At 42.0% G+C, this 21,798-nt stretch overlaps 1 protein-coding gene across 5 annotated transcripts in view; it reads right to left on the minus strand.

The window, feature by feature from the left end:
* Positions 1-19,244, minus strand: part of elovl2 (ELOVL fatty acid elongase 2) — a 203,096-nt gene extending 183,852 nt beyond the window's left edge. For 3 of the 5 annotated variants that reach the window (XM_059653689.1, XM_048522814.2, XM_059653690.1), the window contains exon 1: positions 18,830-18,952. In XM_059653689.1, the coding sequence (XP_059509672.1) occupies positions 18,830-18,835 (6 nt within the window). In that variant the 5' untranslated portion in view covers positions 18,836-18,952. Of the gene's footprint in view, positions 1-18,815; positions 18,953-18,973 lie in introns of those variants that run through there. The other 2 variants (XM_048522824.2, XM_048522834.2) reach the window with 2 other exon arrangements.
* Between the last annotated feature and the right edge of the window lie 2,554 nt (positions 19,245-21,798).

Consider the following 21,798-nt stretch of genomic DNA (forward strand, 5'->3'; position numbering starts at 1 on the left):
CATTCTTCCTACTAAAATACTTGACCTCTCATTTATCTTTTTTGAAAAGCACTTGCAAATTACTTGCCCATTCTGGAAGCTTATAAATGTTCCCCTGTAATTTGTTGAGTTCTTATTTTGGTTGCATCTGGAACTTTAGACTCTTTTTAATATTCTAATGTCCAAAATATTAATTCAAGCAGATTAACTAATTACTTATCTTAATCACTGTTATTTGTCCCATGTGATGTATGCATTTGTAGGCAATGCTGATGCTTGGCAACCAACAGCAGCTGTGTGCAACTGCACAATAGGGTGCACAGTCTCAGTTCCTAGCTCTTCCATCCAGTTCTGGAACTAGGCAGTATTATATTTTGTCCAAATTTACTTTGACAGCTACTTGCTTATTTTCACATTGTTTTAACCTCTGTTCAAATTCAAAACAGTTATCGTTTGAGTATGAAAGACTGAGAGATAAGCAAACTCTCAACTTTAAAGGAATAACTACAGTGGCAACTCGACCTTTAAAACTGAAATGTAGTTTTTTTTTAAAACAAAGTGAGAATGACGAAAAGATGAAGAAGTAATTACTTTATAGGCATACATAACCAGGGACAAAAACACTGGATTTGCTTTTCTAAAGCATCTTGACAATAAAGAATCTTACAGAATGCGTTGTGAAACAAGTAGGCTGGGAGCACTGGACACGTTTTAAAACAAAAAGATCTTTCAGATAGGGAATATATTCTATAAAAGGTCATTGACACAGCATAAATGTATGTTAGTGAGGCTCCATGCTGCAAATAAAGTCAGGTGCCTATCGTTAGAAAAGGTACCCTTAATTGAACGTTGCAAACATACTAAGCAGTAGATTGAATTGCACCCTATACAACAACCTATCAAAAACTATCCTTTTTGGATTTATAATAAGACAAAAAGGTTTAATAATTCTAACTTGTGTGAGGTTATGTTATAGATTTGGAAATATTATGGCTGGACTTTTGCATCCAAGGCATTTTTGTGTGTTTTCTCTGGAGGTTAGGGATGTAGGGATATGGGCAGCAGTCAGACCCACCAACACCAGAAGTATAGGAAACTGTGGATGAGTGAGAGTGAGGTAGGCTAGTTATACCCTTTGGTTCATTAGAACACTATCCTTGTTGTTTTAAAATATTTTAGGCCCTCTAGCTCTCACCTATCATGCCCTTCTGCCCACAACTCCCACATGCTTTCATAATTTCCATGTCAACTCATTTTAATATTTTGAGAGATAATGGGAACTGCAGATGCTGGGGAATTCCAAGATAATAAAATGTGAGGCTGGATGAACACAGCAGGCCAAGCAGCATCTCAGGAGCACAAAAGCTGACGTTTCGGGCCTAGACCCATCAGAGAGGGGGATGGGGAGAGGGAACTGGAATAAATAGGGAGAGAGGGGGAGGCGGACCGAAGATGGAGAGTAAAGAAGATAGGTGGAGAGAGTATAGGTGGGGAGGTAGGGAGGGGATAGGTCAGTCCAGGGAAGACGGACAGGTCAAGGAGGTGGGATGAGGTTAGTAGGTAGATGGGGGTGCGGCTTGGGGTGGGAGGAAGGGATGGGTGAGAAGAAGAACAGGTTAGGGAGGCAGAGACAAGTTGGACTGGTTTTGGGATGCAGTGGGGGGGGGGGGGCGGGGAGAGAAGAGCTGGGCTGGTTGTGTGGTGCAGTGGGGGGAGGGGACGAACTGGGCTGGTTTAGGGATGCAGTTGGGGAAGGGGAGATTTTGAAACTGGTGAAGTCCACATTGATACCATTAGGCTGTAGGGTTCCCAGGCGGAATATGAGTTGCTGTTCCTGCAACCTTCGGGTGGCATCACTGTGGCACTGCAGGAGGCCCATGATGGACATATCATCTAAAGAATTCATTATGCTACACGGAATACTTCAGGAGAAGCCTTGAACAGAAGTAATTTCAGTGATTCCTGAACAAACCTAGTCCACTAAGATCCCAATGATAATTGGACATGTCTTGTGACTTGTACATCTGTGTCAGAATACCAGTCCAACAAGCGCTTGCCTTCAAGAGCTAACAATTATAAATGAAAGATTTTTTTCTCTATTAAAGCAAATCTCTGCAGAGAAGTCAGTTTTTATTTTTCTAGCGTGTGTCTGTGTCTGTACGTCTGTGTTTTGGAGTGTTTAGCAGGATAGATTTTTTTTATATTTTTGGACAAAGTCAAGGACTCTATGACTCTATATGTCTCTATCCTGTTCCCCTTGAATTTCCTGTGCTTTAAGAAAAACAATCCCAGTTTGTGCAATAGCTCTTCCTTAATGAAACACTCCAGCCGAGGCAACATCCTTCTATCTGGGATAGTAGGAACTGCAGATGCTGGAGAACCTGAGATAACAAGGTGTAGAGCTAGATGAACACAGCAGGCCAAGCAGCATCAGGGGAGCAGGAAGGCTAATGTTTCGGGCCCAGACTTTTCTGAAGCCTGCGATGTTCATCCAGTTCTATTCCCAAAATGTCAACCTTCCTGCTCCTCTGACGGTGCTTGGCCTGCTGTGTTGATCCAGCTCTACACCTTGTTATCCTTGTATCTGGTCTGTGCACCCGTGCTATTACATCCTTCTAAAATGTGGATTCTAGGACTGCACACTGTACTCTAGCTGTGGCCTAACCAACATTTTGTACAGTTACAGCATAACCTGACCTGCTCTAAAACTCTATCTTCAGCGAATAAAGGCATGTGTACCATAGGTCTCTTAACCACTTAATCCACCTGTCCTAATGCCTTAAAAGGATTAATGTGCATGCACCCAAGATTGCTCAGATCCTCTGCCCTTCCCAGAGTCCTACCGGACACTAAAGTAGGTGGGAAAATAAATTGCAATGAACAGATCAGAAATATGTAAATGGATACGAATTGGTTAGGTGAATAGGCAAAGTTTAGCAGATGAAGTTTAAAGTGGATAATTGTGAAGTTATCCATTTTGGTTTGGAGGAATAGAAATGCAACTTATTATCTAAATGAAGAGAAACTTCAAGTTTTCATGCATGAATCACAGGTAACTAGTTTGTAAGTGGAGCAGGTGCTAAGGAAAGCAGATTGAATTTTGGTATTTATTATTAAAGGCATAGACAAAATTAGGGAATTGTTGCTACAACTGTACAAGTTATTACTGAGACCACACCTGTAGTACTGAGTACAATTTTGGTCTGTTACTTGAGGAGGGATGCGTTGGAGGCAATTCTGTTGAGGTTCACTAGACTGATTCCAGATATGAGTGGTTTATCTTTTGAAGAGAAATTGAACAGTTTAGGCTTATAGTCTCTGGAGTTTAGAAGAATAAGAGGTGATCTAATTGAAGCATACAAAGTCTAAAGTAGATCAAAAACATAGACGTGGAAAAAATGTTTCCACATGGGTACATGAATAGGGAGGGTTTAGAGGGATATGGGTCACATGCCAGCAAATGAGACCATGTTTCTGCGCTGTACAACTGAGTTTATGGGGGGGAAACAATCTAGAATAATAGATCGTAGTTTTAGGATAAGGAGATCATAGATCATAGATTCCCTACAGCGTGGAAACCGGCCCTTCAGTCCAACAAGTCCACTCTGAACCTCAGCATCCCACCCAGACCCATCCCCCTATAAACCCACCTAACCCTCACATCCCTGAACACTATGGGCAATTTAGCATGGTCAATCCATCTAGCCTGCACATCTTTGGACTGGGAGGAAACCGGAGCACCCAGAGGAAACCCAAGCAGACTAAGGGAGAATGGTAAATTCAATGCAGACAGACAGTCACCTGAGGGTGAAATTGAACCCAGGTCCCTAGCACCGTGAGGCAGTAGTTCTTGCCACTGTGCCACCCCTGGTCTAGCCAATCTAATGTCTCTTGCAGTCTATGCAAAGTATTTTGTTGGTCCTGCATGTCATGGGGTGGGGTCTTTGGTATATAGGCACGCTTGAATCTTCTGGGTTAATTTCTATTTGCAGATGCATTTTATTTTGTTCAAATAACACACTTATTTCAGTCAATCAATGTGATGTTTGTAAAGAATTCAGGGGTTCACATGATACATATTCACCAATTAAAACCTAACTAAAAACCGAATGAACTGCAGATGCTGAAAACAGGAACAAAAACAAAGTTGCTGGAAAAGGTCAGCAAGTTCGGCAACATCTGTGAAGGAAAAAGCAGTTAATGTTTCAGGTCCGGTTCTGAAGGGTCACTGGACCCAAAACTTTAACTCTGTTTTTCCCTTAACAGATGCTGCCAGACCTGCTGAGCTTTTCCAGCAACTTTGTTTAATACATCCTCATCAGTGGTGTGATAGTTTGATCTCTTTATAATTTCTGTGTCTAAAATTACCTCTCTAACACCTGAAGGAGGACTGAAGCTCCAAAAGCTTGTTATCAAGTAAACCTTTTGGTCTGTAACCTGGTGTCGTGTGATTTCTGAGCTTGACTGAATGCTGGACAGCATATATGTAGTTGGAATGTAGGGCATGCTTCTGAATGTCAGTTTCCATCCTTTGTATGGATGATGCTGTGTATTCAAATGCCTGGGATGTCTACCATGGACTCATCCATATTTATGAAAGCTGTGTAGAATTCCAAGCATTGCTTCAATATTTTCTCCTAGCCTCTGATGTATCTCCAACATGTGTCCTGTGGCTGTGACCATAGGCTCATCCAAGGGTCCGAGTCAGTGCCAGGTTCTGAACAGTCCTCCACTTCTCATGAGACCTTGCTGGCACATCCTCCTTCAGCTGCTGATTCTAAGCAGCATAGGCAGTAAATGCTAGATAGAGTGAAGCCATCCTACAACCAACAGATCAAGTCTAAACACTGCAGTCATGCCACATCCAATCACAAATGTTGGTGTCAATTAAACAGGCACACTTGAATCTGCTGGGTTAATTTCTATTTGCAGATGCATTTTGTTTTGTTCAAATAACACTGTTATTTCAGTCAATGTGATGTTTATAAATTCCTGCTTTAGAAATAAAATCTGTCTGAATCCAAACTAAAACACACAGATTCTAAACAAGACATTGAAGGAGATGGCTCCACAGTTATTCTCATCCTCAATGACGGGAAGAGCCCAAACATTAATGCAAAAGATGAGGCAGAAGCAGTCACAGCATCTTCAGCCAGCAGTGTCAAGTGGATAATCCATCTCAGCCTCCTCTAGAATACCACAGATGCTACTCTTCAGCCAATTAGATTCACTTCACATTATATCAAGAAACAGTTCGAGGCATTGGGTATCGAAAAGCCTATGGATCCTGACAACATTATGGTAATAGTAGTGAAGACTTGTGCTCCAGAACATGCCCCTAATCTAGCCAAGCTGTTCCAGTACAGCAACAACCCTGGCACCTTTCCAATAATGTGGAAAATTGCCCAGGTATGTCCTCTTCATAAAAAAAAGAGGTAAGACAAATCCAACCAGGCCAATTACCAACCTTGGGTCTACTCTTGATCATTGATAAAGGTGTTCTCAACAGTGCTGTCAAGCAGCACCTGCTTAGCAACAACCTGCTCATGATGCCCATTTTGGGTTCTTCCAGGGCCACTCAGCTCTTGGAATCATTGCAGTCATGGTTCAAATATGGACAAAAGAGCTGAATTCCAGAGGTCACAGTGACAGCTTTGACACCAAGGCTGCATTTGACTAGGTATGGCATCAAGGAGCCCTAGAAAAACTGGAATCAATGGGAACTGGGGGCAAACTCTCCGCTGGTAAGCTTTTTTTAAAAACTGGCATATAGACGATAATTATGGTCATTGGGGGTCAGTCATCTCAGCTCCAGGACATCTCTGCAGGAGTTCCTCAGGGAAATGTTATTGGGCCAGCCATCTTCAGCTGCTTCATCAATGACTGTCGCTCCATCATAATGTTTAACTGGGTATTTTCACTCATTATTGTACAAATGTTCCACACAATTTGCAACTCCTCATATCCTGACGTAGTCCATGTTTCAAATGCAACAAGACCTCAACGATAGCCAGGCTTGCATTGGCAGGTGGCCAGTTGCATTTGTACCACACAAATGCCACATGATGACCATCTCCAATAAGAGACAATGTAACCACTGCCCCTGACATTCAATGATGTTCTCAACACTGCACTCCCTGCTATCAACATCCTGGGGGTTACCATTGACTAGAAACTCAACTGGGACTTGGCAGACAAATACAGTGGCTAGAAGAGCAGGTCAGAAGCAATGACTACTGCAGCAAGTAACTTAACTCTTGATTCCCTAAATCCTGTCTACCATCTTTAAGGCACAAGCCAGAGGTGTGATGGAATATGGCCCACTTGCCTGGATGACTGCAGTTCCAACAATACTCAAGAAGCTCGGCACCATCCAGGACAAAACAGCCTGTTTGATTGGCATCACGGCCATAAGCCGTGCCCTCCACCATTGACGTTCAGTAGCAGCAATGTGGTGTCTCCAAGATGTTATGCAGAAATTCACCCGAGATCGTTAAGTGATACCTTCCATGACCACTTCAATCTAGAAGGACAAGGAGCAGCTCAGTGGTTCACTGGTTAGTACTGTTGTCTCATAGCACCAGGGACCCAGGTTCAATTCCAACCTTGGGTGATTGTCTGTGTGGAGTTTGCACATTCTCCCTGTGTCTGCGTGGGTTTCCTCTGGATGCACTGGTTTCCTCCCACAGTTCAAAGATGTGCAGGTCAGTGGATTAGGCATGCAAAACTGCCCATACAGTGTCCAAGGATGTGTAAGGTAGGTGGATTGGTCATGGGAAATGCAAGGTCACAGGGATAGAATAGGGCTGGGTCTAGGTGGGATTCTCTTCAGAGGGTCAGTGTGGATTTGCTAGGTTGGCTGGCCTGCTTCCACACAGGAATGATTCTATGGCAAGGGCAATAAATAAATGGGAACTCCACCACCTTCAAGTTCTCCTGCAAGCTACTCACCATCCTGACTTGGAATTGTACCCCTGTTTCATCAGTATATCAGGGTAAAAATCCTGAATTTGTCTGCCTAGTAGCACTGCATGTGTACATACAACAGATAGGTCTGTAATGGTTCAAGCTGGCAGCTTACCACCACCTTCTCAAAAGCAGTTAGGGCTGGGCAATGCATGTTGGCTCTGCCAGTGATCTGATCACATCCAATGAAATAATAAACTGCGCATTAGCAAATAATATCATGTAGCTGGTTGAGCAGATATCAAGAAACTTATTGATGAGCCATTTTGTATAGCTTTGGTTCACATTGGTGTTTAAAATAAAAAAGCTAAATCACAGACTGCTGCAGAATTACTGCATTATAATTGCAGTCAGGATACCAGACATTAACCTGCTTATGATCACATACCAACTGCACAAGAATGATATGCCATTACTTTCAGTTCCACTACAAAAGCAGAATTGGCAGAGATTGATAAGTTCTTGATCTCGTGGGGAATTAAGGGCTAAGGGGAGAGTGTGGGTAGGTGGAGTTGAAATGCCTATCAGCCATGATTAAATGACAGAGTGGACTTGATGGGCCGAATGGCCTTACTTCCACTCCTATGTCTTATGGTCTTATTCATAAGAAGTAATGTGTAAATTCAACATGGGTAAATCTGACAAATAGAAAAGAAGTTAATTTCTCTGAATAAAAATGTCGTGTCTTCCCCCAATTTAACACAGTCAATTGAGATATGACAACATCTCCAGCACCAGCATGGAAGCAGTCAGACAGTTAAATCTTCATTCACACAAGCACCTTCTCAGTCATTGGCAATACTCTGCATTAATGTTGTGGCTTCAGCAAGTGTTAGATTTCAGTACTGATTTCAGGAGATCATTCTTTAATTATTCTTTGTTAAAAGTAAAGCAGGAGAATGGTTACCTGGATGTCCTGGATGGATATAGCCAGGTGCCGACAGCTCTTCTGCCTATTCCATCCTGTTCTAGCAGTTTGCAAGATGTAACAAAAACTACTTCAGCACTATGGACCAGTGGAGACTTTTGAAAGTTGAAACAAGTGTGAAAAACACCAGAGGGGTGTAACCATGAAATAAGTACAGAACAAAGATGCCAGCAACAAATCCATAAGCAGTTTATAATTCCTTTAAATATCACTGGTCCTAAGGATGTGCTAGCTGTGCAAGGATGACAGAGCACAGACTCGATTTTGGAGGTCTATAAAGACAATATTGACTGATATAAAAATATGGCAACTTTTTATACTTCAATCAAATGTTATGTGATTTGTAATCCCTAATAATAGCAATTCTATGATTCCATAGAACTAGACAACAATATGTCTTTGTCAAGGGCAGGCCAAGTCTGACAAACTTAATCAAATTCTTTGAAGTGACACAGGTGTGGATGTCAATAGTTCTGTATGTGTTGTACACTTCGACTCTCAGAAAGCATTGATATGGTACAACAAAACACATTGACTAGCAAATTAGAAATATTTGAGATTGAGTTCTTGGCAGCACTGATTTGAAGATAAAGTGTGAAGCTGGATGAACACAGCAGGCCAAGCAGCATCTCAGGAGCACAAAAGCTGATGTTTCAGGCCTAGACCCTTCATCAGAGAGGTCTAGGCCCAAAACATCAGCTTTTGTGCTCCTGAAATGCTGCTTTGCCTGCTGTGTTCATCCAGCTTCACACTTTGTTATCTTGGATTCTCCAGCATTTGCAGTTCCCATTATCTCAGAGCACTGATTTGAAGTTGGCTAGAAGATATAAAATAGAAGTTAGATATAAGTTGGGCACTTCTCAGAGTGGAGATCATAGAATAATAAAATCCCTACAGTATGGGAACAGGCCCTTCGGCCCAACATGAGATGAGTTGAAAGTCTTGTGTTCTCCAGGATTGGTGTTGGGATCCTTGTTTTTTCCTGATTTATGAACATGATTTGAAGCTGGGGGTTGAGGGTAAATTCTCTAAACTTGCAGATGATATTAAGCAAAAAAAGTGAATTGTGAAGTAATGCTACGTGACTTCGGAGCGACATTGACAAGTTGCCCAACTGGACAGACAACTGGTAGATGAATTTCAATGTGGAGAAATATGAGATAATGCATTTTGGTAGAAGAAACATGGAGAGACAATTCAGGTTTGTAGTGTGCAGCTTAAGTGGGTAACCATGATTTTTAAAAAATAAACCCTTGTGCGCTATTAGATTTGCGGGAGTCTGGGTCGATGGTCTTTGAAAGTCAGTGCAGAATCAATTGGCCAAATGGCCTCTTTCTTCACTTAGGGATTCTATAAGACTATTAGTCCTGGGGACTTGTCTACCTGAATGTTTTTCATAGCCGCTTCCTTTTATGACATGCTCTAGAGTATCAACATATACCTCAAAGGACTCATCATCCAATATGTCCTTCTAATCAAATACCAATGCAAGATATTCATAAGGACATCACCTACTTCCTCCAACTCCATTCATAAATTCTCTCTATTGTCCTTGAGCACAGCTACCCTTTCCCTAGCGACACTTGCTTCTTACACATATATAAAACACGTTAGCATTATCCTTAATCCCGATTGCAAACAACTTTGCATGACCCCTTTTAGCCCCCTTAATTCATTGTTTGTGTTCTTTCCTTCTATCTTTGTATTCTTCAAGAGTTCTGTCTGTCTTCAGTTTCGTAAGTCTTACCTCACCTCCTTTTTGTTTGAGTAAGATCTCAATTTCTCTTGTGTATAAAGGTTACCAAATCTTGCCATCTTTATCCTTTATTTTCACAGGAATGTGCTGGTGCTGAACTCTAATCAACTGAACTTTAAAAGATTCCCACATGCCAGATGTGGATTTACCCTCAAACAGCCATCCCCAATCTATATTTCCCAGTTCCTACCTAATATCGTGGTAGACAGCCCTCCACAATTTAATACTTCCACCAAGGATTACTCTTGTTCTAATCCATGAGTAACTTAAAATTTAAACAATTATGGTCACATTCCCAAAATGCTCCGCCACATTCAAATTTCAATCATTTGGCTGGTTCATTCCCCAATACCAAGTCTAATATGGCCCATTCTTTAGTTGAACTATTTACATATTGTTTCAAAAAACCTTCCTGAACATACCTAACAAATGTCTCCTCAGCCAAGCCTCTGGCATTAAGTGAATCCCAATCAATATTGAGGAAGTTTAAGTAGATTAGACCAGATTCCCTACAGTGTGGAAACAGGCCCTTTGGCCCGACAAGTCCACACCAACACTTGGAGCATCCTACCCAGAACCATCCCCCTGTAACCCACGCACCCCTGAACACTACAGGCAATTTAGCATGGCCAATCCACCAAGCCTGCACATCTTTGGACTGTGGGAGGAAACCAGAGCACCCAGAGGAAACCCACGTAGATATGGGGAGAATGTGCAAACTCCACACAAGACAGTCGCTCGAGGCTAGAATTGAACCCGGGTCCCTGGTGCTGTGAGGCTGCAGTGCTAACCATTGAGCCACCATACTGCCCATAAGTTGAAATTACCCACCACAACAACTTGTTGTTTTTACATTTTTCTATAAAAACTGTCCACACATCTCTCCCTCTACCACCCACTGGCTATTGGGAGTCCTATAGTACAATCCCAATAAATTGATTGTGCCATTCCTATTCCTGAGCTCTACCCATTTGGACTCACTAGATGAGCCCTCCAAGGTGTCCTCCCTCAGTATAACTGATATTCTCCTTTAATCGGTAATGCAAAACACCGAACTGTTTTACATCCTTTTCTCTCTCACCTGAAAAATCTAAACCCAGAGCATTAAGCTGCCAGTCTTGTCCCTTTCTCAACTAAGTCTCTGTAATAGCTACAACATCATAGTTATACATTGTAATCCAAGCTCTAAATCCATCTGTCTTACTTTTCATTCCTCAAATTACAACAAATACATCTCAGACAGCCAGTGCTGCCATGTTCAGTATTCTCTCCGTTTGTTCTGTCTCTCAATCTTACTGGCCTTAGTCTCGGACTTTTCCTTCATCATTTTATTTGCTGACCTACTGCTCTGGTTCCCTGCCCCTCCCACATTTGTTTTAAACCTCTCAAGTGGCACTAGCAAACCTCCCAATTGAATATTGGTGTCAGAATATTGGGGTGTCCCTCCAGTTTAGGTGCAACAATTCTCTCATGCAGGTCCCATCTCCCCCAGTAGACACCCCAATGATCCACATACCTGAAGCCCTCTCCATGCACCAGATCCCCCAACCATGAGATTAACTGTACTATCTTTTTATTCCCAGCCTCACTGACACAAAGCACAGGAAATAATCCCAAGATTAAAACCCTAGAGGTTCTGCTTTGCAACTTCCTATCTACTCCCTTTGCAAAGCTTATCTGTCTTTCTGCCTACATCACTAGTGGATAATGACCTCTGGCCTGCTCACCGTCCCCTTTCAGAATATCCAATGCATGCTCAGAGACATTCCTGACTCTGGCACAAGAAGGCAACACACCATACTGGAGTCTCTCTTGCATCTATTTGTGCCTTCTATTATCGAGCCCCCTAGCACTAGTGCTTGCCTACACTTCAAACCTCTCTGCTGTACATGTGCTATTGTGTTACCACTGACCGGCTGCTGTTGCTGCTTTCCCTTTACAAACCATTACCCCCAATAGTCTCTAAAAAGTATACCTGCTTGAGAGAGGAACGGCCACAGGGAAGTCCTGCACTACCTGCCTCACATTCATCTTCCTGGTGGTCACCCAACTCTTCTGTCTGTGTAGCCCTTACTAATGATTTGCCCAGATCACTAACCATGCTATCCATGACATTCTCTGCCTGATGGATGCTCCATAGTGAGTCCATCTGCATATCCAGGCACCCTGTGAGGCAAATCAAGACCTGCAGCAAACAAACTGGAGTATTCTTCATTTCCCACATATTGCACGAGGAGCATTCCATGGGGCCAAATTCTCCCACCGTTTCAAATCTTATCAACTTCAGACAACCATTCAGGAACTGATTACCAACTCAATCCACTTGTCATCAAAATCAGGTCTCTCACTCCTAGCCTTAGCAAACTATAAACATGAAAATCACTTCATCTATCTCTCCAGGTACTACTCACTCAGGCTGCAAGCCTGGTTCCTGAGCAGCCAACCTTATGTCTATGATTCTCTTTTCAGTCACCACAACTGAGCTGGCTCCTCAAAGAATTCTCCTTGATCACTTCCCACCAGCCCATTAAGGGAAAGAAATCCTCTATCCTTACTTGCTCCAGCCCATGTGTGAATGCAAGCCCAATTTTCATATCCCTCTGAAGTGGCCTATCAAGACATTCAGATGTGCCACTCCAGAAAAATCAAAATAATTAAAACCAGATAGACTACCTGTAATCAAACTATACACTTGAAACAATTTCACACCCAACAAAATTCTCCTTACTTATATCAGATTCTCGACATGGTGGAGCCAGGCCGTTTGGCCCACTGAGTACATATCAACCATTCAAGAGCAACCCACCCAGACCCAAACCCCTACACTATCCCTGTAACTCAGCATTACCAACGGCTAATCCACCTAGCCTACACATCCCTGGATACTCATGGTCAATCCACCTAACCTGCACATCTTTAGACTGTGGGAGGAACCCAGAGAACCTGGAGGAAACCCTTGCAAATGTGAAGAGAATGTGCAAACTCCACACAGTCACCTGAAGGTTGAATCAAACCTGGTTCTGTGAAGCATAGTGCTAACCACTGAGCCACTCTGCCACCCAAATCTGGAGGCATGTTTCAAAACTGGAAGTCCTGCCTCAGATTTGTTAAGTAACAGCCTGCCATAGTCATACTAGCTAACATTCCTGATACAATGTTCCAGACATCACCCATTACCATCTACCAGCAGGACATACCCACTATAATCATGAGACAATTGGTCTGAGAGGGCTCAACAATGACTCAGGTACCATGGCCTTATGGTATTATCAGGCAATGGCATAGTGTTATTATTATTGGACTGTTAATCCAGAGACACAGGTAATGTTCTGGGGAACAGGGTTCAAATTTGAAATCTATAAATATCAAATGAAGAGTGTAATGATGAGCATGAATTCATTGTTGATTGTCAGAAAAGTCCATCTAGCTCACTAAATGTCCTTCAGGGAAGGAAACTGCCATCTCTACCTGGTCTGGCCTACATGTGACTTCAGACCCACAGCAATGTGGTTGACTCCCAACTGCCCTCTGGCAAGTTAGCAATGGGCAATAAATGCTGGTCTGGCTAACAACACCCTCATCCTATGTATGATTTCACAAAAAAAGAAACCCCATAGATCAGAAAACCTACTGCCAACTACCATCTACCCTTCTCAGGTTGAATTGATAAGTGGCAATTAACATTGCTAGCACTTATGTGGCAGCAAGGATCATCTCCAACAAGAAAATAAATCTAACTATCTCCCCATGACATTCATTGACATTGACAACACTGAATTCCCCCACTGCCAACATCCAGGTATTACCATTGATAATCAATATAAATACTACAACTATAACAGGTCAGATGAGAATTCTGCAGTGAGTTACTCAATTCCCCAAAGTCTGTGTCATCTACAAAGGCACAAGTCAAAAATATGTTAGAATACTCTCCACTTACCTGAACAGCTGTGGTTCCAACAACACAAAAAGCTCAACATCATCCAAGACAAAACTGTCCACTTGATATGCACCCTATCCACCACCTTTAACATCAGTCCCAATTCCAGTGTAAGATTAACTGTAGCAACTCAAGATTCCTTCAATAGCATTCTCCAAATTTATGACTTCATTTACCTAGAAGGACAGTAGATGCATATGAACACCAGGTGCAAGCTCCCCACTAAGCCATACTGTCCTATCTTGACATTCCTTCATTACCACCAGATCAAATTCATGAAGTAACCACAGAGTACCTCCGCCTGATGAATTATTATGGTTCAAGATGATGTCTCACCACCAGCTTTTCAAAGATTATTAGCGTTGGGCAACAAAATACTGCCTTGCCAGTGAGAACCAAAATTCCATGAAAATGCAGTGCTGGTGGGCAAGAAGCAACAGATTCAAAACAAAAGCCCTTCTATGTTATATCGAAATAGAAATGTGCTTTATCACCACTATTCAGTGTATAACACACCCATTCTTTAAAAATAAACAATGAGACAATTTAATAGTGGGACAGCACTTCTCCTATTAACACTTGTAAATTCAAGTTTTGGAGCATAATTTGCTGCTCAAAACTCTTAAGTGACACTAGCTTGTTCCAAGATCTGGTAAATATTGTGATTCGTAATAAGACTTATCAAATAGACAGCAAGGAAACAGTGCTATCGTAAGAACCATGAGTAGGCAATTGAGGCCTACGAGAATACTCTGCCATTTGATATGATCGTGGCTGATCTCATCTTGGCCTCAACTCAACCATCGTGCATGCTTTCCATAACTCTTCAATCCATTACTAGTTAACAACCTGTCTGTCTAGTTCCTCCTTAAATTTACTCAATGTTCCAGCCTTCCCCATGCTCTGAGGAATTCCACAGATTAATGGCCCTTTGAGAAAAGTAATTTCTCTTCGTTATGTTAAATCTGCTACCACTTATCCTAAAACTATTACCTCTCATTCTATAGATTGTCCCACATGAGGAAACATCTTTTCTATATATCCTTTATCGATCCCTTATAGCATTTTACGTACCTCAGTTAGTTTCACTCTCATTCTTTGAAACTCGAGAAAACTTAGGCCTAAACTGCTCAATATCTCTTCAAAAAACAAACTGCTCTTTTCATCAATCTAGTGAACCTCCTCTGAACTGCCTCCAATGCAGCTACATTCCTCAAGTAAGGGGACCAAAAGTGTACACAATACTTCAGGTGTGCTGTTAATAATGCTTTGTACAGTTACAGCAACAATTCCTTATTTTTTTAATTTTACTCCTTTAGCATTAAATGCAAAAATTCCATTTGCCATCCTTATTATCTGCTGCACCCAAATACTAACTTGCTGTGATTCATGCATGAGAACATCCAGAAGCCTATGCTTTGAAGTCTTCTGAAGTTTCTTTCCATTTACATCATAAGTTGCCTTTCTATTCCTCCAACCAAAATGGATAACCTCACACTTATCCACATTAAACTTCATCTGACAAATTTTTGGCCCATTCACCTACCCTATCTATATCCTTTTGTAAATTCCTTATTTCTTCACTGCCAATTACTTTCCCACCTGCATTAGCATTATCTGTAAATTTGGCTGCAGTACTTTCTTTTGCAGCATCCAAGTCATTAATATAGGCTCTAAAGAGGGTTAAACACTGGCACCCCACTAGTTATGTTTTGCTAAGTGGAAAAACACCCATTTCTCCCAACTCATTGCTTTCTGTTAGTTAGCCAAACCTCTTCCCAAGCTAATAATTTACTGTTAACCCCATGTGATCTTACTTTATAAACTTTTGCGTGGAACCCTATCAATTGCCTTCTAAAAGTCCAGAGAAAACTCATCTACTGAATTCTCATCATTCACTTTGTGATTAGTCAAACATGATTTACCATACAAAATATTGTGTTCATTCTAATGGTCACATTTTGGTTTTCCAAATGTCCTGTTTTACTTTCCATGGATTCCAACAATTTTCCAAAAACCGTTAAAGCAACTGGTCTGTAGCTTTCTACTTTCTTGCTCCCTCCCTTTTTGAATAAAGGTGTTACATTAGCATTTTCCCCAATCCATTGCATCCTTTCCTGTATGCAGACAATTTTGGAATATCATAACCACTAGATCTGTCACTTCTCTTAGACCCTTTGAATGTAAACCATCAGGCTGCAGGAACCTGTTTGCATTCAATCCCAATAGTTTGTTCAGTACTGTATTCCTAGTGATGGGGAGTTTTCTAAGTTCCATTCCTTATATCAGAATCCCTACAGTGTGGAAACTGGCCATTGAAATCCACACCAACCCTCATAGCATCCCAACCAGACTCATCTTCCCATAGCCCACTTAATCTGCACATTCGTGAACGCTATGTGCAAATTAGCATGGCCAATTCACCTACCCTCCACATCTTTGGACTATGGGAGGTCAAGCAGACACTCGGAGAATGTACAAACTCCACACAGACAGTCACCTGAGAGTGGAATCAAACCCTGGTTCCTGGTGCTGTGAGGCAGCAGCGCTAACCACTTAGCCACTGTGCTGCCTTCTTTTCTATAATATCTGCATTATCTGTTGGTGTCCTAAACTGTGGAAACTGAAGCATAATATTGCTTTTGTGACTCCACTGTTTCTGCATTCTTCAGTATTATTCCTACTCTCATCCTCCAATGGACCAACATTCATTTAGTTACTCTTTGATTTTATATATTTATAGAAGCTTTAAATATCCATTTTTATAGTTTGCACTAGTTTTCTTTCATAATTTACCTCTGCTGTTTGTATGATTTTATTTTAGCAATCCATTGTTAATCTTTAAAGTTTCCCAATCTTTCCGATTGCCACTCGCTTTTGCAATATGGTATGTCTTAGTTCTTGTTTTTATATTATCTTTAACTGCCTTGCTTGACCATGGATATTTTTCCCCTCTTACATTCTTTCTTTCTTTGTGGAATAAATTTTATTTGGGGTCAATTGAGTATCTCCTTAACTATCTGCCACTGTTCATCAACTGTCCTGCCTTTTAATCTTCTTGCTCAGTCCATTAGGACCAAATCATGTCTACACAATTACCTTTGTTACCCAGTGTGGGAGTCCAGTTTCTCGTCCACCAACAGACTTTGAATTTCGAGCATGCTATGATCACTCTACCATACAAAATCCTTTGCAAAGGGATTGTAGAATTTACTGTTTCAGAATACTGGTTACATTCCTGCTGCTTCTCTAATCATAGTCTGTTGAGTGTTAAGGCACTGTTTAAGACGACTATTTGGATCTAATAGGAATTGAGATTATTTCACAAACCTGTGGCTTCAAGTCCCATCTTTCACAAGGTGGCTGGTAAGTCAGTGTCATGGAACACTGAAACCTGTAAGTAGGTATCACATGGGAAAGTCTGCCAGATAAGGTACTCATTTTTTAATCTTCCTTTACTAGGCATATTTTATAGTAATTTGACAAATGAAATATTGTTGGGGGATAATAATTAATAATAGTGAGCTCACAAAACCACAGTAAGTTACTCAGCAAGTTGTCTTACTATTATTGAAAAAGTTTTAAAAGGTCATTCATTTACAGATGCTAAAAATCAAACAAGTATCCAGAAATCATACTCTGTCCAAACTGAATAAATATTGGTGATAACAAATTGTGGAGCTGGATGAACACAGCAGGCAAAGCAGCATCTTAGGAGCACAAAAGCTGACTTTTTGGGCCTAGACCCTTCTTCATCATCATTTTTCTGATGAGGGGTCTAGGCCCAAAACATAAGCTTTTGTGCTCCTAAGATGCTGTTTGGCCTGCTGTGTTCATCCAGCTTCACACTTTGTTATGTCGGATTCTCCAGCATCTGCAGTTCCCATTATGTCTGAATAAATAGTGGTACAAGCCAATATTTTGATTTGTCTGTGAAGTTCAGAAAGGTTATTTTAAAATTCCACACCCATCGTTCATTTATTGAACAATATATTCATTCTATCACCCTCAATTTCCTTGTTTACTTTTTGAAATGTGTTTGTCATTTTACAAAACAGAACTAGAGGTGATTAAACACTTAAAGCACCATTAACTTTTTGGTTAGGTGACACAAACACATTTTAACTGAAATATTTAAGCTAATTCACTAATTATTTTTGGGGTCCATAATGTCAAATGTTTATTTTGTGAAACATGTATGTTTTCCCAGTCCGGGTTCAAGCCCCGCCTGCTCCACATGTGTGTAATAATAAGTTTGAATAGTTGATTGGAAATATCGAAATTACCGTTACTTTCCAAAAACGTATTTACCATTAAAATGGAACATGGTTTGTTACACAAGACATTCACATTTAGTCTTCAGACAATTAAGAAATTAACTAAATCAAATAACTAATTAATCAATCAATAGGTTGTGCGACAATGTTTGTATCTCAACGTCAGCCTTACTGATGCAGCTATAGTGTCGAATCCAATCAGGATAAGGAAAACCTGTGGTCGTGAGCTACATCCTGTCAGCTATGCGATCAAAGGTTCTCAGTGCTCCATCTCGAGAAAGTGGGTTACTTACTGAATCCTGTTATCCCGAACCATCTTATTGCACTCATTTCTATTCATTCCCACAACGCAACGTTAATAAAAGGCAAAATTGGATACATATTTTGCCTTTTTAAAAATCTTGTTCTAAGGCAATGGTGGAAATCAATGGGCGTGGGTTTTACTCAGTTACAGCACTTCATTCAGACAATAACTGGGGTGAAATGAGAAAGCGAAATGAATGTTATACAAAACAAATGTTTTCATATTTCACGTGACTGTCAGATTTCCCACATTAAAAATTGAGTTAGTGTGATGCCTAGAAATGAAACTGCAATTTTAAAAAAAGTATCAATTGTCCTATAAACAGCTGTCATCAAGTATTTAAATTGTTAGTTATTTTACAAAATACTGTCAGCGCAAGGAATGCCTGGATTCCTAGCTGGATTATTTGTGTTTTTCAACCAAGCTCGGTTCAGATCCAGATTTCTGACAAAGGCTTGAAAGATCCAACGTGAATACGCTGGGAAATTTACAACAAACGCTTTAAATTTCTGACTGAACATAACACCCAGTCAAAATTTCATCAGTTGGCAGCCAACGCGTAAAACATTATTCATTAAACTAATTTTCAAATGAGAAAGGTTGAACAAAGGTAATTACATCCCATTTTGAATGCTATGGTAAAACAAGGAATGATATGGATCCACCTGCACTGGCTTACCAGCATCGTGTTCCTGGACGTGCGCTGTCCTTGACAGAGAACTGAGAACCTGCTCAGCTCATTTGTTCGTCCTTTTTTCCTTAAGAACAAACAGAGCCTTTGAACTTGTAACAAACAGGAATCGGTCCGACCAGACCAGCTCACCTCATTGGCTGACACTCTCCATGGCAATAGCCGGCATCCGCACGCAGCTGGGGCCCCGATTTGATGAGGGCATGTTTGTGCTTTCTGTGGCTTGCTTCCAGCCGTTGAGACTCACAGAGGCAAAGTGGGTGATGGCGTTCACCCATTCATTTCGGGCGGGGGAAGTGGGATCAAACGAAGTTACATCACCCCGTACTTGTCAATCCAAGATGAGTTTGCAACCTTTAATCATAGCTGCAACCTTGTTAGAAGTGTATAGGTTCTGAATGTCACACTGATGAAGGTCTACCTCTGCTGGATTAAGGCTCTGATTCATACAGGTGCTATCTCCAGCTGGAGATAATGGGAACTGCAGATGCTGGAGAATTCCAAGATAATAAAATGTGAGGCTGGATGAACACAGCAGGCCAAGCAGCATCTCAGGAGCACAAAAGCTGACATTTCGGGCCTAGACCCTTCACCAGAGAGTGGGATGGGGAGAGGGAACTGGAATAAATAGGGAGAGAGGGGGAGGCGGACCGAAGATGGAGAGTAAAGAAGATAGGTGGAGAGAGTATAGGTGGGGAGGTAGGGAGGGGATAGGTCAGTCCAGGGAAGACGGACAGGTCAAGGAGGTGGGATGAAGTTAGTAGGTAGATGGGGGTGTGGCTTGGGGTGGGAGGAAGGGATGGGTGAGAGGAAGAACCGGTTAGGGAGGCAGAGACAGGTTGGACTGGTTTTGGGATGCAGCGGGTGGGGAGGAAGAGCTGGGCTGGTTGTGTGGTGCAGTGGGGGGAGGGGACGAACTGGGCTGGTTTAGGGATGCAGTAGGGGAAAGGGAGATTTTGAAACTGGTGAAGTCCACATTGATACCATTAGGCTGCAGGGTTCCCAAGCGGAATATGAGTTGCTGTTCCTGCAGCCTTCAGGTGGCATCATTGTGGCACTGCAGGAGGCCCATGATGGACATGTCATCTAGAGAATGGGAGGGGGAGTGGAAATGGTTTGTGACTGGGAGGTGCAGTTGTTTGTTGCGAACTGAGCGCAGGTGTTCTGCAAAGCGGTCTCCAAGCCTCCGCTTGGTTTCCCAATGTAGAGGAAGCCACACTGGGTACAATGGATGCAGTATACCACATTGGCAGATGTGCAGGTGAACCTCTGCTTAATGTGGAATGTCATCCTGGGGCCTGGGATAGGGGTGAGGGAGGAGGTGTGGGGGCAAGTGTAGCATTTCCTGCGGTTGCAGGGGAAGGTGCCGGGTGTGGTGGGGTTGGAGGGCAGTGTGGAGCGAACAAGGGAGTCACAGAGAGAGTGGTCTCTCCGGAAAGCAGACAGGGGTGGGGATGGAAAAATGTCTTGGGTGGTGGGGTCGGATTGTAAATGGCGAAAGTGTTGGAGGATGATGCGTTGTATCCGGAGGTTGGTAGGGTGGTGTGTGAGAACGAGGGGGATCCTCTTAGGGCGGTTGTGGCAGGGGCGGGGTGTGAGGGATGTGTTGCGGGAAATACGGGAGACGCGGTCAAGGGCGTTCTCGATCACTGTAGGGGGAAAGTTGCGGTCCACATTAAGCAGACACTCATTAAGTGGTCTAGGCACTATCATGTCCAGCTCAGATTCCAAGGTTTCTTGTACACTTGACTGAGAGGAAGAGCTCACTGGTTCCAGAACAGTCAGGAAGGCAGTCAAGAAGTCAGGCATGTTTTTCTCCTATACCATTTGTAAGTTTGCAGCTTTCCTATGGTCTACATGCTTGTTCAGGACCAGCACACCTGCAAAACCTTTATACATCACTGAGCCTGATGTCACATCATCCATTTCTCTTACACATGTAGGGCCATTCCTGAGGTTCCTACATTAAACTTCAACCTCTGAAGTAAACTGTCTCTCACTAGTTGGAGTCTTTTATGCAGCATTGGTGTTTCTGATGCCATTTCACCCTCACCTCCAGGTCCAGGAAGATCCGATTTAGCCTGGTGCAAAGCCTTCGCCCAATGAGCAATTTTCGTGGAGCTATCCCTGTAGATGCATAACAGGTGGCCTACAATCAAATTGGAAATGGGACAGTTTGGTATCAAGTAGGCTGTTTCTTTAAATCCAAAGTTTGGGTTGATCTTTCTGCCAGACCATTGGATGATGGATGGAATGGAGCTGTGCTTATATGTCAACAGAAGGAAATACTCTTTGACCTAGGGGATTATCATACTGCTTACATTAAGTGTAACTTTAGAGTGTTTAATGGTCACGAAAAGGAGGGCTTCACTTTATTAGCATGATATGGGAATTCCAGACATAGGAATAGAGGAGCCTTAACTCATTTGCTCCTTGTATGAATTAGCAAACTGACTATTGCACCAGACACAAGAAGCCATTCACGTCAGGTTGTAGGGATGGGACGAGATGGGTGTGGTGGTAGCTCTGCATTTTGAAAAGGAATGCTCTGATCATCCAGAAGGATATTATTAAGCCACAGAAGGTTCAGAAGAGATTTAACATGATGCTGGCAGGTATGGAAGGTTTGACTTATAAAGAAGGGCTAGATAGGCTGGGACCTTTCTCACTGGAACACAGGAGCTTGAGAGGCAACCTGAGAGAAGTTTATAAAGTAATGAGGGATACAGATAGGGTTACTAGTGTTGTCTTTTCTCTAGGATGGGGCATTTCCAGGTTAAGGGTACCCTCTTAAGGTGAGAGAAGAGAAATTTAAAAATGACATGGGGGGGAATTTTTTTTTAAAACACAGAGGGTGGCTCACACATGAAATGAACTTCCTGAGGAAGTGGTGGCTGTGGGTACAATTACAATGTTTAAAAGACTTGTAGATAAGTACATGAATAGAAAAGGCTTGA

The sequence above is a fragment of the Stegostoma tigrinum genome, chromosome 2, assembly GCF_030684315.1.
Source record: "Stegostoma tigrinum isolate sSteTig4 chromosome 2, sSteTig4.hap1, whole genome shotgun sequence".
Taxonomy (NCBI): domain Eukaryota; kingdom Metazoa; phylum Chordata; class Chondrichthyes; order Orectolobiformes; family Stegostomatidae; genus Stegostoma; species Stegostoma tigrinum.